This window comes from Chiloscyllium plagiosum, unplaced genomic scaffold (genome assembly GCF_037043375.1).
Source record: "Chiloscyllium plagiosum isolate Xiang-an unplaced genomic scaffold, Cpla_swu_hap1 HiC_scaffold_6, whole genome shotgun sequence".
NCBI classification, from domain to species: Eukaryota; Metazoa; Chordata; class Chondrichthyes; order Orectolobiformes; family Hemiscylliidae; genus Chiloscyllium; species Chiloscyllium plagiosum.
In genome coordinates this window covers 98569243-98584571 of record NW_028270144.1, presented here as the reverse complement: position 1 = coordinate 98584571, position 15329 = coordinate 98569243, and the positions used below count along the sequence as shown (strand labels likewise).

At 39.7% G+C, this 15329-nt stretch overlaps 1 protein-coding gene and 1 long non-coding RNA gene across 4 annotated transcripts in view; one reads left to right on the top strand and one right to left on the bottom strand.

Annotated features, from left to right (window-relative positions):
• Positions 1-15329, bottom strand: part of LOC148149820 (uncharacterized) — a 78545-nt gene that overhangs the window by 38817 nt on the left and 24399 nt on the right. The gene's annotated exons all lie outside the window — the stretch shown is intronic.
• The window catches only part of LOC148149821 (coiled-coil domain-containing protein 169-like), a 69518-nt gene that overhangs the window by 39063 nt on the left and 15126 nt on the right, over positions 1-15329 (top strand). For all 3 annotated transcript variants that reach the window (XM_087988263.1, XM_087988264.1, XM_087988265.1), the window contains one exon: positions 11036-11134. In XM_087988263.1, the coding sequence (XP_087844389.1) occupies positions 11036-11134 (99 nt within the window). The remainder of the gene's footprint in view (positions 1-11035; positions 11135-15329) is intronic.

The window sequence follows — 15329 nt, the reverse complement described above, 5'->3', positions numbered from 1 at the left end:
TTTGGCTGCCTTAGTCACTGGCTCCCATGCCTTTCTCTGGAGATGTCTTGAGTGTGTTCTGGCAGAGTCTGTTGTCCCAGAGTGTAGTCCTGAGCTCCACCCAAGTGAAGTTTAATACAATTGTTCACAACTGCCAAACAATATTTTACCTGACAGTGAAGTGAGAGTGGTTGCCATTGACAACAAGGAAGGAATTGACTGAATATGTGTGAAGAAGCCATAATTCAGTAAGAATCAGGGGTAACTCTCCAATGATTTGAGGTATAGCTAGCTTAAAGGAATATGTGGTTATTGGAGGCCAGTCCTCACAACCTCAAAACATTGGCATTATCCCAAGGAACTCCAATGTGTGACCACTGTCAGTTGCTTCATTAATTAACTTCTATTATTAGGACAGAAGTGAACTATTAGGTAGGAGTAGCATTTTATTCAGCTCTGTTTGGAAATCCTCATTGTGTGTCTGCATGTACCAAGCACTGGAAAACATTCAGGTTTGGGCTCATAAGTGGCAAGTACCATCCATCTTACTTAAGTGCCAGCCAAAAACCATCTCCAATAAGGGAACAGCTAACCATCCATCCTTGAAATTGATAAACATTACCATTGCTGAATTCCTCACTATCAAGACGTTGAGGACCATCATTGACCAAAAATTAACAAGACTAAAAAGGAAGAAAATCTGCTATTCTTGTTTTGGCTGAACTTGTATCTCTGGACCTATAGCAAAATGATTGACTCCTAACTACTATCTGGACAATCAGGGATGGGCAATATATATGTGGCCATTCTGTGATGCCCAATCCCATGAATAACGTTTTGATAAAAGCAAGTCAGAGGTTGGGAATTCAGTTGTAAGTAACTCACCACATAGTACTTCAAAATCTTTTCAAAATCTGGGTGATGGAATACTCCTTAATTACATTGAGTGCAGACTCAATAATATTTAACCAGGTTGACACCATCTAAAACAAAGCAATCTGTCTACTTGATACCATTAATTTAAATATTCACTCCTTCCATTACTAATGTACAGTGACAACAGTATGAACCATCTACAAGATACATTGTAGCAATTCATCAAGCCTCCTTTGAAGGTATCTTCCAAACCTGTAATCACTACTGCCTATATGAACAAGGCCAACGGGCATGTGGAAACACCAAGATCTCTACATTCTCTTCCAAGTTGCACATTGTCCTGACTTGGAGCTTTATACTATACTTTCTTTGTCACTGGGTCAAAATCCTGGAACTCCTGTCATAACAGCACGTGGGTATAACTATAGGATATGAGGCTGTATCTTTTTTTGGCTTATCGCAAATTGTGTTGAGTTTTTGGAGAGTTTTCCCCATTTACTATCACCCACTACCACCACCACACCCTCCGACATCATTAACCCAGCATGCCCCCTGCGCTGCATTTGTAGCGGAAATTCATTTCATGCTCTGATTACTGGATTTGCTGCAAACAAATGAAGTCTTGCCACTTGAATCTATTTAGAATAGTAGTCTACTGAAAATAACTGAATCTTCCCTTTGAATTCAAATAAATTGGTTGCTAAATCTTCTGGTCTTTCCTTCTGAGGAAATTGATGGCTCTATTGTCCCCTGACTATTTATGGCACACCTGTGAAATGACAAAATGAAATATACAATTTTATTCAAAATGCCCAGTCACCATACTGATTTGGTCTCTTGCTATATATTTTGTAATGCCTACATGTTCCCAATGATGTCTTTATAGATTCTTATGACTTTGGTGTAGCTTTTCTATGTTCATATCAATAAATATCACACTTTTGTCAAGAGTTGTTTTGCTTATGGCAGATTTTCAATATTTGATTTGCTGGACAATATTTTGACACCTTTGCAGACAGCGTTGTCTAAGCTTTAAGCACTCCTCATCTGTTTTCTGAGCTGCAAACATTTTTTGAGTTTTCTTTCAGTTGCTGGTCAGGTAATGATAATTGCAGTAGAATCTGAGCCCACTTCTTCAATTAGATCCAACTTTCTATGTTTGCTTGATCCACTGCTGCCCTTGATAGTGCATCAATCATTTATTTGTACCTTGACTGTTATAATCGAGAGTGTGGTGCTGGAAAAGCACAGCAGGTCAGGCAGCATCCTGACCTTCAGGCGAATCAACGTTTCGGGCATAAGCCCTTCGTCTGGAATCACTGACAATTATAAACATATCTCATCGTTGTAAGCCTGACTCTTTGTATTTGCTGTGACATTTTTAAGATCTCCTTTAATCTTAATAACATGAGAATTGGCGTATGGTCCACCTTGACCTGGAATCTCAATGCTCTGAGATAGTCTGCGAACCTTTTACATCCCCATATACTGTCAATGCTTGCTTTCTGATTATGGATCCTGATCTTTACCTGAGTAGTTTTTCAGATTATCCTTTCTAATGTTAAATTCTTCTTAGATTGGAGGAAATCTGATGATTTTTTTTGTTCCATGTTCCAGCTACATTGCAATCTATAATTCATCCTATAAGGCTCCAGACCTACAGTACAAATCTGTTAAAAATCAATTCTCCCTGTCATTGAGATTGTTGATTGAATCTTGCTCTTCCTATAAATGCATTTTTGGGGCTAAAGTATGCATCAAATGTATAAGTTAAGGCCTCATACTCTGTGGTAGTTTCTCCCATGCTTTGGCTTACCAGAGCACCATCTGCAATTGTACTTGCACATATAGAAACATGTTGACTTCGTGTCACTGCTCCTATGCATGCAAACCTGTTGGTCACAAAGCCTTGTAAAGTTCTGTCCTGCTCTTCAGAATCTTTGCACTCTGCTGGTTGGCATTTATAGGCTCTTTACTGGCCTTAGAAGTACTCGCACATTTTCAGCTTTGTGTTCAAAGTTTCAAGTTCTGCCCTGGCCTTTGGAGTCTTCCTGCTTTGTTGCTGCATCTTGCGGATTATAATCTGACTTCAAATCCTGATTGTGGAGGTTTCTTTTGCTACCACCACGTTTTATTCTATGCTTTAGAGTCATAGAGATGTACAGCATGGAAACAGATGCTTCGGTCCAACCCGTCCATGCCGACCAGATATCCCAATCCAATCTAGTCCCACCTGCCAGCACCTGACCCATATCCCTTCAAACCCTTCCTATTCATATACCCATCCAAATGTCTCTTAAATGTTGCAATTGTACCAGCCTCCACCACATCCTCTGGCAGCTCATTCCATACACGTACCACCCTCTGTGTGAAAAAGTTGCCCCTTATGTCTCTTTTATATCTTTCCCCTCTCACCCTAAACCTATGCCCTCTAGTTCTCGACTCCCCAAACCCAGGGAAAAGACTTTACCTATTTACCCTATCCATGCCCCTCATAATTTTGTAAACCTCTATAAGGTCACCCCTCAGCCTCCGACGCTCCAGGGAAAACAGCCCCAGCCTGTTCAGCCTCTCCCTGTAGCTCAGATCCTCCAACTCTGGCAACATCCTTGTAAATCTTTTCTGATCCCTTTCAAGTTTCACAACATCTTTCTGATAGGAAGGAGACCAGAATTGCATGCAGTATTCCAACAGTGGCCTAACCACTGTCCTGTACAGCTGCAACATGACCTCCCAACTCCTGTACTCAATACTCTGACCAATAAAGGAAAGCATACCAAACGCCTTCTTCACTATCCTATCTACCTGCGACTCCACTTTCAAGGAGCTATGCACCTGCACTCCAAGGTCTCTTTGTTCAGCAACACTCCCTATACACCTTACCATTAAGTGTATACGTTCTGCTAAGATTTACTTTCCCAAAATGCAGCACCTCGCATTTATCTGAATTAAACTCCATCTGCCACTTCTCAGCCCATTGGCCCATTTGGTCCAGATCCTGTTGTAATCTGAGGTAACCCTCTTCGCTGTCCACTACACCCCCAATTTTAGTGTCATCTGCAAACTTACTAACTGTACCTCTTATGCTCGCATCCAAATCATTTATGTAAATGACAAAAAGTAGAGGGCCCAGCACCGATCCTTGTGGCACTCCACTGGTCACAGGCCTCCAGTCTGAAAAACAACACTCCACCACCACCCTCTGTCTTCTACCTTTGAGCCAGTTCTGTATCCAAATGGCTAGTTCTCCCTGTATTCCATGAGATCTAACCTTGCTAATCAGTCTCCCATGGGGAACCTTGTCGGACGCCTTATTGAAGTCCATATAGATCACATCTACTGCTCTGCCCTCATCAATCTTCTTTGTTACTTCAAAAACCTCAATCAAGTTTGTGAAACATGATTTCCCACGCACAAAGCCAAGTTGACTATCCCGAATCAGTCCTTGCCTTTCCAAATACATGTACATCCTGTCCCTCAGGAATCCCTCCAACAACTTGCCCACCATCAAGGTCAGGCTCACTGGTCTATAGTTCCCTGGCTTGTCTTTATCACCCTTCTTAAACAGTGGCACCACGTTTGTCAACCTCCAGTTTTCCAGCACCTCACCTTTAACTATCGATGATACAAATATCTCAGCAAGAGGCCAAGCAATCACTTCTCTAGCTTCCCACAGAGTTCTCGGGTACACCTGATCAGGTCCTGGAGATTTGTCCACTTTTAACCTCTGTAATCTGGACATTTTGCAAGATGTCACCATCTATTTCCCTACAGTCTATATCTTCCATATCTTTTTCCACAGTAAATACTGAAGCAAAATATTCATTCAGTATCTCCCCCATTTTCTGTGGCTCCACACAAAGGCTGACTTGCTGATCTCTGAGGGGCCCTATTCTCTCCCTAGTTATCCTTTTGTCCTTAATATATTTGTAAAAACCCTTTGGATTCTCCTTAATTGTATTTGCCAAAGCTATCTCATGTGTCCGTTTTGCCCTCCTGAATTCCCTCTTAAGTATACTCCTACTTTCTTTATACTCTTCTAAGGATTCACTCGATCTATCCTGTCTATACCTGACATATGCTTCCTTCGTTTTCTTAACCAAACCCTCAATTTCTTTAGTCATCCAGCATTCCCTGTACCTTCCAGCCTTCCCTTTCACCCTGACAGGAAAATACTTTCTCTGGATTCTTGTTATCTCATTTCTGAAGGCTTCCCATTTTCCAGCCGTGCCTTTACCTGTAAACATCTGCCTCCAATCAGCTTTCGAAAGTTCTTGCCTAATACCGTAAAGATTGGCCTTTCTCCAATTTAGAACTTCAACTTTTAGATCTGGTCTATCCTTTTCCATCACTATTTTAAAACGAATAGAATTATGGTCGCTGGCCCCAAAGTGCTCCCCCACTGACACCTCAGTCATCTGCCCTGCCTTATTTCCCAACAGTAGGTCTAGTTTTGCAACTTCTCTAGTAGGTACATCCACATACTGAATTCGAAAATTGTCTTGTACACACTTAAGAAATTCCTCTCCATCTAAACTTTTAATACTATGGCAGTCCCAGTCTATGTTTGGAAAGTTAAAATCCCCTACCATAACCACCCTATTATTCTTACAGATAGGTTAATACTTCTACAAGCATGGTTCAATATCTCTGTATCTCTGGTCTGGTCTACACATACATGCCTAGACATTGCTGACTCCTTAACCAACTTCTAAACTAATGTTTTTCAACTCCTTCAGTACCATAATGTTCTTTATTTACAACTGTACTTTACTGAATATGCTCTCTGATATAGTGTCTAAAACCTCTCTCTCTACCTGCCTCTTTCCAGTTTGGTGTCTTCTAGTATGATGTGCCAATGTCAGAATTACATCATTTCCATCTTCCAGTATACTACAGGGATATTTGTGTGTCAGATTGAAATAAATGACAAGCTTGCTTGCTTAAACATAATAAGAGTCATGATTATAGAGTAATAGCAGGTTCATTTGGCAAGTAATAGATGAACAACAATTAACATGAGTCTCAGTAATCTAATACATTAAGAGTGGATCAATTCTGATGGCCACAGATTTATATTCTGAAATCTAAATAAAATTTAACTCCATGCCAAATTGTCTGGAAAAGATAATCAGTGAACAATGGTTTGAATATTCATGGGCTTCTGCAGCATTCTTTAATTGTGTCCTGCTAAATGTTTGTGGCTTGCTAGGGAAATACGGTTCTAGACATTTAAAAAAAAATACACAGAAGAAGAATAGAATAATCATTTCTCAGGCCAGCCACATTGTACAGAATACTTCCACCCCCTTCTGAAGAAGAGACTTGAGACTAGTATCTTTCCACTTGCAGCAATTAAGGCATCTCAATTGTTTCCATTGATATTATTTCAATACCTGTGATTACTGATGCCTGATTTTGGTTTACTGTTTAAGTTCAAGGCCATTATATACAAAATGGGGGAAAAACATTACTTTGCTTCTAGCTACTCACTAGGAATGGCATGATGCATATGAATTTTCCTTCTACTTTGTAAACAATAGACAAACTGGTGTTCCGGTTTCCAACCACAGTCCAAAGATATGCAGGTTGAGTGGATTGACTATGCTAAGTTTCTCCTTAGTGTCTCAGGATGTGCAGGTTAAGTGGGTTATCTATGGGAAATGCAGGGTTTTGAGGATAGGCTAGGGTGGGGTGGAATGGTCTTCAGAGGGTTGGTGCATGACACAATGGGCTGAATGGTCACCTTTCCACACTGTAGGAATTCTGCACCAAAGGTGAGCCGTCCCTGTATGCAAAGCGTTCTTGAAATAGCATTGCAATGATACATGCTTGTGCACCCAGCATTGCAAATCTCTGCATGCTGAGCATCCTGCAAATGTTTTGGAGAGGTACCATGGTGGTTATGATGGGTTGATAAATGTCAGATGATGCCATGTCTATCGATGAGGGGTATATGCAACTGGCCATGCCCTGAAATGCTGTTTAGGCCTAAGAAACATGGAGGTCCTTCATACCCAACTGTGAGCAGAACTTGCCAGGCACTCACTCTGACTTCCATGTTAAGGTTTTTGAACCTTTATTTAAAAAGGGAAGCACTGTGGATGTTGGAAATCAGAAACAAAAACAGAACTGGCTGGAAAACCTTAGCATCTCTGGCAGTGTTTGTAGAGAGAAATCAGAGTTATGTGACCTTTGTTCAGAAGTGAACAGGCTTTTGTTTTGGTAAGGTAGCAAGCTGCATGCTAATGAGTCAAGTTTAAATTTAGATTACTTACAGTGTGGAAACAGGCCCTTCGGCCCAACAAGTTCACAAATACTCTGAAGGGCAACCAACCCAGACCCATTCCCCTACATTTGCCCTAACACTACGGGCAATTTAGCATATCCAATTCACCTGGCCTGCACATCTTTGGACTGTGGGAGGAAACCGGAGCACCCGGAGGAAACCCACGCAGACACGGGGAGAACGTGCAAACTCCATACAGACAGTTGCCTGAGGTGGGAATTGAACCCGGGTCTCTGGCGCTGTGAGGCAGCAGTGCTAGCCACCGTGCCGCTGCCACTGTGCCACTGTGCCGCTGTTGAGGCATTAATTAGGAGTTTCACATACCAGAATCAATGTTATTTGGCAACTCACCTCTGCCTTGTGAAACATTTGCCCCACTCCTTGACAAAATTATAAAAGAGAGAGTGTGCTGCTTCTGATGTCAAGAGGGATGCACCAGACTTCTTGTCTAATTCTGCCACAAATCCCACGTCACTCAGACGTCGATAAGATTCTGCCAAGTGAGCCACTATTGCACAGAATAAGGCAACTTAGCCCTTATGTGCTTTATTGGAAATACTTCTAAAGTTTCTAAGGTTGAATTTGCTGGAAAGATTTTCATAATATAAAAGATATAGGATCACTGAAACTTTTAGGTTCATGATTCTAAGATGCAATGTGCGTTATTTTTGATCAAGAAAAGGGCTGGCATGTGATATCCTCAGTATTAGACAAACTATGGGGTTCTTTTTCACTGGAACATAGGAGGTTGTGGGGTGATTTTATAGAGGTTTAGTAAATCATGAGGGGCATTGATAAGGTGAATAGCAAAGGTCTTTCCTTAAGGAGGGGGGAGTTCAAACTAGGGGCATATTTTTATGGTGAGAGGAGAAAGGTTTAAAAAGGACATGAGGGGCAACGTTTTTACACAGAGAGTGGTTATACTTGGAATGAACTACTAGAGGAAGTGGTGGATGTAGGTACAGTTAAAGTGTTTAAAAGACACTGCATTCGTATCTCCTCAGTGACTGGTAACCACCTCTCCGATAAATCTAGCTGTTGAGTACAGAACCTAAAAGGAATTACGCGGTCTTCTATATATTTTCTAATCAACAAGTCACATTATAAGTATTGCATACAGTGCAGCTAACCATTCTCTCCTACTTTTAGCTCTCATGATTCGGTTTCTCTCTGTTCTGGCCTACTGTCAATAATCTCCTTGTCTTATTGAATTGATTCTTGCAACTGTTGGTTTGCTCTTGGATTCCCTATCATTACTTTCCAATTCTCCTGAAGCAGTGAAATCGGCTTACCCTACTATTAAAGTTTCTAATAATATACTACAATAACAGACTCTATTTTATTTCTCCACCTTTCAATTGTTGAGAGATTTCTAAACTTTGCCAACCACTGGATCTGTCCCAACTGTTTTTCCCACTTTTCTATGTTAATTCCTGACATTTGACAAGTCAGCACTAAACTATGCAATGAGCTCTGGGCAGAGTCTTCCCAGCCCTTGAATGATGGAAGTAGCGGCAATTCAGTTGGTGAGCTACACAGTTGGGGTTCAGGTCACTCATCAGTCAGAGGCCTGTCTTTCCAAGTCAGTCAGGGGTGTGGGGTATGGTCAGTTCAGAGGGTCTCCTCACTGAAAGTCAATGGGAGGTTAACAGGGGCCACTGCTGCTTTGGTGAGAAGTTAATTGCCATTGCTGGGGAGACCAGACAAGAAGTAAACAAACCGCTTTTGTTTGTCATGTCTCTACCAGACTATTCTTTCCCTTTTTGAAATTAATTATGTGTTTTTGTGTGTATTTGTTGCATTTTTAATTCTTTCTTTCACTAAGAATGCCTTGTAACTGGATCCTTCATTTAGATGTAGTTAATGCTTTTTTTAATTGAAGATAACTGCATGCTAAACAAATGCGGAAATTAATAAAAATATTTATTGCCATTGAGTGAGAAGAGGGTAAGGAGGAAAGCTGATTCCCACTTTTTATCTTTGAAAGTCCAGCTTAATGCAGTTGGTTTAATTATCCTCATGCAAAGACCTGTCAGCATAAAGTGCCAATTGCTCATCAATTGCTCAAGCAAGGAAATGACAAATTTTAATCTTGAATGCAAACTACTGTCTGAAATACCAAAGGAACATAGGATATGTGCATATTTTCAATAAAGAGATTATAACATTCAATTAGTTTATATTTTTGTGGGAGTTCCTCATGGGTAAGAGCTAAGCAAATAGGGTTTTAAGCAAACCACATATTTAGGAATCTCTTGTAAATGTTTGAAGACTGTAAGGGAACCGATGGAAGCTGGATGTTTTAGAAATAAGATGCTGTATTTACTGAGACAGCTTTTGATTCTCACACTGAATAAATTACTTTGAAAGATATCAATAGCAATTTAGAGAACATATGCAAATGACAAAACCATTCAAAAGGATAAATTTTGCTAAACTTTCCGTAAATAAATGTTTCTTATTTAAATAGTTCCTGCAAGCAGAACATGTTTTGAGTATGAAATTCCCTACGAAAACCTCACTTTTGTTCCAGAGTTGTATCAAGTTTCCCCTAGCCGGTTAAAAAAATGCTTGAATTTGAATTATTTAATTTCTGACTTGTATACTTCAAGCCTTCAGCAATTTTATAATTATTTACCAGATGGCTCTTCTGTTCAGTTAGCTTCCATTGAATGTTATATATTAGTTAATTCAAGATTTGCATCTGAACTGAAACGGTTGCTGAGCGTGAAATTCAATCATGTACTACACAGGCTTGCCTGTTTGAGGCCAGACACTACCATGAGCTGGTATCTTTGTAGCTTGCACACTGTGCACCATTAACGTGGAGAAGTAGATGCAAACACTTATTGAACCTAAACAAATGAAAACAATGCTAATCTGATGTCATATAACCCAACTGGCTAATGCAATTGGACCATGTGGATCCTAGCACCATTCCCAAAACAAAGCATGAAGAAGCAAGATGCAGTGATATTTTTAAAGTGTGTCGACCACCCATATAAGATCACTCGAATTTCTGTGATACTAATGCTAGATAGTCTGGTGCAGATCCTGGAGGTGATCTTCTTGGTCAACTACTTCCCCTCTCTGCTGAGAGTGGTTATTGAGGGTCACCTGGCCCCTGCAAGACCATGGTGTTTCTCTCCTCTTACCCACCTGCAGAGTAATGTCAGCAGTGCCACATCAGTCAGTGTGCAGTGGTGCCTATCTTTCAGACATTTCTAAGACAGCAATCTTTTTTTTTCCCCAAGCTTGCCTTTAACAAAATAAACCATATTGCACGTTTGAGAAAGAATACCAAAGGTGCCATGTGCAGACCACCTGAGCAGAATTGTGAGAACATCAGAGCTTCGCACTCAGGTTCCTGTGCTGAAATCATTCAGAGGAGATGGGAATCCAATTTTGTGTTTTACTGATCTCAATCTCAATGGTGAAATCATTCCGAAAAGTTGGAACCATTGAAATTCTTGTCTGCCAATTTTCTGTTGACTCGATGGAGTAATTTGCTGACTGACACATTATCAGCATTAACTGATCATATGCTTGATGGCTCAAACTTACAATGTTGTGACAACTCTATTCAAAGATAAATCTCATCCATAATATCTAATAGAATAGGAAGAGGGTATTTAGCATTGAAATAATTTGCCCATCCAAATGTCATATATCCCTTTTAACGCTCAACTATTCATTTTCTTTCACTGAAATATTAAAATATTTTGCTTGTAAATTCTGACAGCATCCTGTGATTTTCTCTTATCTACAGCCATATAATAAAATAAAATTTGAGTAAAATAGTTCGCACTGTGGTCAATTATTACTGAACTCTTTTTCCACAAAGTAGCAGCTGGTTATTGTATCCTTAAATATTGTGCTGAACTTTTGCAGGGTCTACTGAAACAACTGGTAAAGCAACTGGAGAAAGAAAAGAAAAGTCTTGAAAACCAGCTGAAAAATTATGAGTGGAGAATAGAACAAGAAGCAAAGGTTTGTATTCCATCCTTTGTTTGGCAGTTCGGACTCCTAATTAAACCAATATCCATTTATTCTGAGTGGGAAAAAAAAGAGGGTAAATTTCCTGATGCTCTATTGTCAGTGTTGAAGTGCACTGTAATATTTTTGTTCTCTGTTCAATTCAGACTCATTACAAACATGGCTCACAATTGTATGAGTTGGACCAATGAATTCATCCTAAACATAGCTAGTAGCGAGTCCTAAACAATTAGCCAGTTCCTAACAGCAGGTCTTAATAAATGACAGGATTGTAGGCCCCAGTACTAAATTATGAGAATTGATATTATTTTCAAGTTTATGGCAACAACTTGACATATTGTCTTGGGTGGTGATCAACTACAGATTGTATGGTACTGTCTGATGGATATATTGCCAGATCTACATAATTATATAAATGCACCGCTACACATTGAATATTGACATGCTCAAACTCATTGTTAGTAGGAAATTTATATTTAGCAGGGACTATTGCATGACTCCAATAGGTTACATAAATCAACTCTATTGTGCTAGTTTTACTATGCTTAACACAAATGTATATTTTGAATCAATTCATCAGGTCTGAGGAAGACGAGGGGTTTTGATTAACTGTTGTTAGAAATGGGTTCGTACTTCAGGATTCAAATTGCTACAAAGCATTTATAGGTAAACTCAGTGATCAGTTACATAACTTTGGTTGGTTCTACCTACTGTGATATGGACATTATAGAAATCAAACTCATTGTTTTCTATACATATTTGTTTTGAGATGTACTTAGTCAGAAGAGTTTGCATCTTGCATTGAATTATCTCCATTAAGATTTTGAGAAAGTGCATAAATGTTTAATGATTTTCCCTTTGGATTTCTGAAAACCATCCAAAGATTATTCCTGATAGAAATAGTTATTTTATTTCAGAGCAATCAAAATAATTCATAAATAATCAGTACTCTCCTCTCCAACACTATATGAAATATTCTTCCCTTTTTACATTATCATTCTTAGACATGTCCTGATGGGTGCGAGACAAAACGCTTCAACCAACTCTGAAAAACATGCTCAAGGAGAAAATAGGATAAATGCAATTGAAGCAATGGACAGTTATCACATTTGAAAGTTTGGGTAATATTGCTTTTAAGAGGTTAACAGCTAAAAAGGTATGATCAGAAACTGATCTGGAATTACTGTGGTAGAGGAGTTGGGCTTGCAGAGTTGGAGACAAGGTATCCACAGTGCCGTCATGACTATGCAGGTGGATTATTTGATTCGGAACTTTGGAAGCTAAATTGCTTAAACGCACTCATCAAATTCAAAAGCTGTAAAACCCATTTAATTCATTAGATCAGGGAAACATTTGTAAATTAGGGATAATTAACCTAAAGTTCAAGTTAAGCATATCTCAGGGTAGCTGCATCATTAAGGAGGTGCATTGAGCCTAAGATGAGTCTATGGATTTAATTTACCCAAGTGAGTTTTTGCTGGGAGAGGTTCGTTCCAGTTTGCAGCTGCACAATTGCTGAAGTATAAGTGGTCCCAAGCAGCACAAATAGAAATGAGGACAAGACTAGTTTAGTTTTGATGCCAGCTCTCTTAGATATAATTAAATTGTATTTCCAAACTAACTATCAAAAGCTAAACATCTGATAACATTCACTTGGACAAGGTACTGAAACCCAATGTGAAGTTAGCGTGTGCGGATATTTTATTCCATTTCAATCCCCATTTTAAAGAGGAACCTGAGAAAGTCATATTAATTCTCAGGGACCAGATCTTTGGGGATTTCAGGGTGAGAAGTATGAAAGATTTCTTCCAGAAATTCTCCATTTAAGCACATGTTCATGTTGTACACCAAACTTATCTATAAGAAGAAACCCTAACCTTCGATATTGTGGGAAGTTAGGGACAAAATTGTGGGGCGCCTAGCAGAGATATTTGTATCACTAACAATGACAGGTGAGGTGTCGGAAGACTGGACGATGGCTAATGTTGTGCCTTTATTTCAGAAAGGTTGCAAGGAAACAACAGATCAGTGAGTCTGATGTCAGTAATGGGTAAGTTGTTGGAAGGGATTCTGAGAGACAGAAACTACATGCATTTGGAAAGAGAAGGACTGATAAGGGATTGTCAGCATGGCTTTGTGCATGGGAAATTGTGTCTTACAAACTTGACTGAGTTTTTTAAAGAAGTAAATAAAAAGATTCATGAGGGAGGAGTGGTAGTCATTGTTTACTTGGACTTTAGTAAAGGCTTTGACAAGGTTCCACATGGTCGACTGGTTAGTAAAGTTAAATCACATGGGATCCAGGGAGAGCTAACCAATTGGATACAAAATTAGCTTTACAGTAGGAGATGGAAGGTGGTGGTAGAGGGTTGTTCAGACTGGAAGCCTGTGACCAGCAGTATGCTGCAAGGTTTGGTGCTGGGTCCATCATTGTTCATTATTCATATCAACAATTTGGATGAGAATATAGGAAGTATAGTTAGTAAGTTTGCAGATGGTACCGATATTAGTGATATAGTGGACAGTGAAGAAAGTTATCAAAAAGTGCAACAGGATCTTGATCAGCTGTGCCAATGGGTCAAGGAATGGCAGATGGAGTTTACTTTAGTTAAATGTGAGGTGTTGCATTTTAGGAAGACAAATCAGGACAGAATTTACACAGATAATGGAAGGTCCTGAGGTGTGTTGTCAAACAGAGAGACCTAAGGTACATAATTCCTTCAAAGTGGAATCATAGGTAGACAGGATGGTGAAGAAGGCTTTTGGTACGTTTGCCTTAATCAGTCCGAGCATCGAGTAAAGGAGTTGGGATGTCATGTTACGTCTGTTATTAAACTGGAATGATACAGAGACTGGAGGGTTTCAGTTAAAAGGAGAGGTTGGATAAACTAGGACATTTTATCCTGGTGTGTAGGAGGCTGAATGGTTACTTTATAGAGGTTAAAAAGTCATGAGGGCATAGATAAGGTGAATAGTCAAGGCCTTTTATCTAGGGTGAAGATGTCAAAAACTAGAGGGCATTGGTTTAAAGTTAGAGGGGAAAGATTTAAAAGGGGCCTCTGGGTCAACTTTTTCACACAGAGATTAGATTTTGAAACAGGCCCTTCAGCCCAACATGTCCATACCGACCCGCCACCCACCCAGACCCATTCCCCCATACCGAACACTAGGGGCAATTTAGCATGGCCAGTTCACCTAACCTGCACATTTTTAGATTGTGGGAGCACCCAGAGGAAACCCACGCAGACACGGGGAGAATGTGCAAACTCCACACAGAGTCACCTGAGGCGGGAATTGATCCCGGGTCTCTGGTGCTGTGAGGCAGCAGTGCTAACCACTGTGCCACCGTGCCACCTACAGGCCCCTTTTAAATCTTTCCCCTCTCACTTTAAACCTATGCCCTCTAGTTTTTGACATCTTCACCCTAGATAAAAGAGGATGGCATATATATAAAACAAGCTGCCAGAGGACGTGGTAGAGGAAGGTACAGTTACAATATTTAAAAGACATTTGGACAGGTACATGAATAGGAAAGATTTAGAAGGCTTATGGCCAAATGCAGGCATATGGGACTAGTTCAGTTTATGAAACCGGTATGGATGAGTTGGGCTGAAGGGTCTGTTTCCATACTGTATGACTCTATGATGTATTAGTGCATAAATATGAGATATAATGAAAGTGTTATGCTTGTTTATTCTAATCAGATCTTTTTATGCTCGGAGACTTGAAATTATTTTCTCCAGTAAAACTTCAAACAGAGTTGGTAGTATCTCTAAGGGAAGAGATTTTAAATGGTCTTTTTATTCAACTTTAATTTGAGAAAAGAACTTTACTTTGAAACATTCTTCAGCCTTGATAATTCTCATTTTTAAAATAAATGAGGTCTAATTAGATAATTGCTCCTTTTTATATATTCTCCAATTCTTCAAAATTATACCCAAGCTTTATTGGTGTCAAATATTTCTTGTTTGATCTTTTGAATTCTAACTGCTAGACTATTAATCCAAAGACCCAGGTAATGTTCTGGGGATCCAGGTTTGAATGGCATAGCAGGTTCGAAGGGATAAAAGGCCAACTTCTGCTTCCACATTCCTGAGGATACAGGATGAAGCATATTTTCCTGTAGCACGTATGACTTTTCCATTAGTGCAATTGCTACAATAGTGGCCAGTCAGCAGTTGCTCTTAGA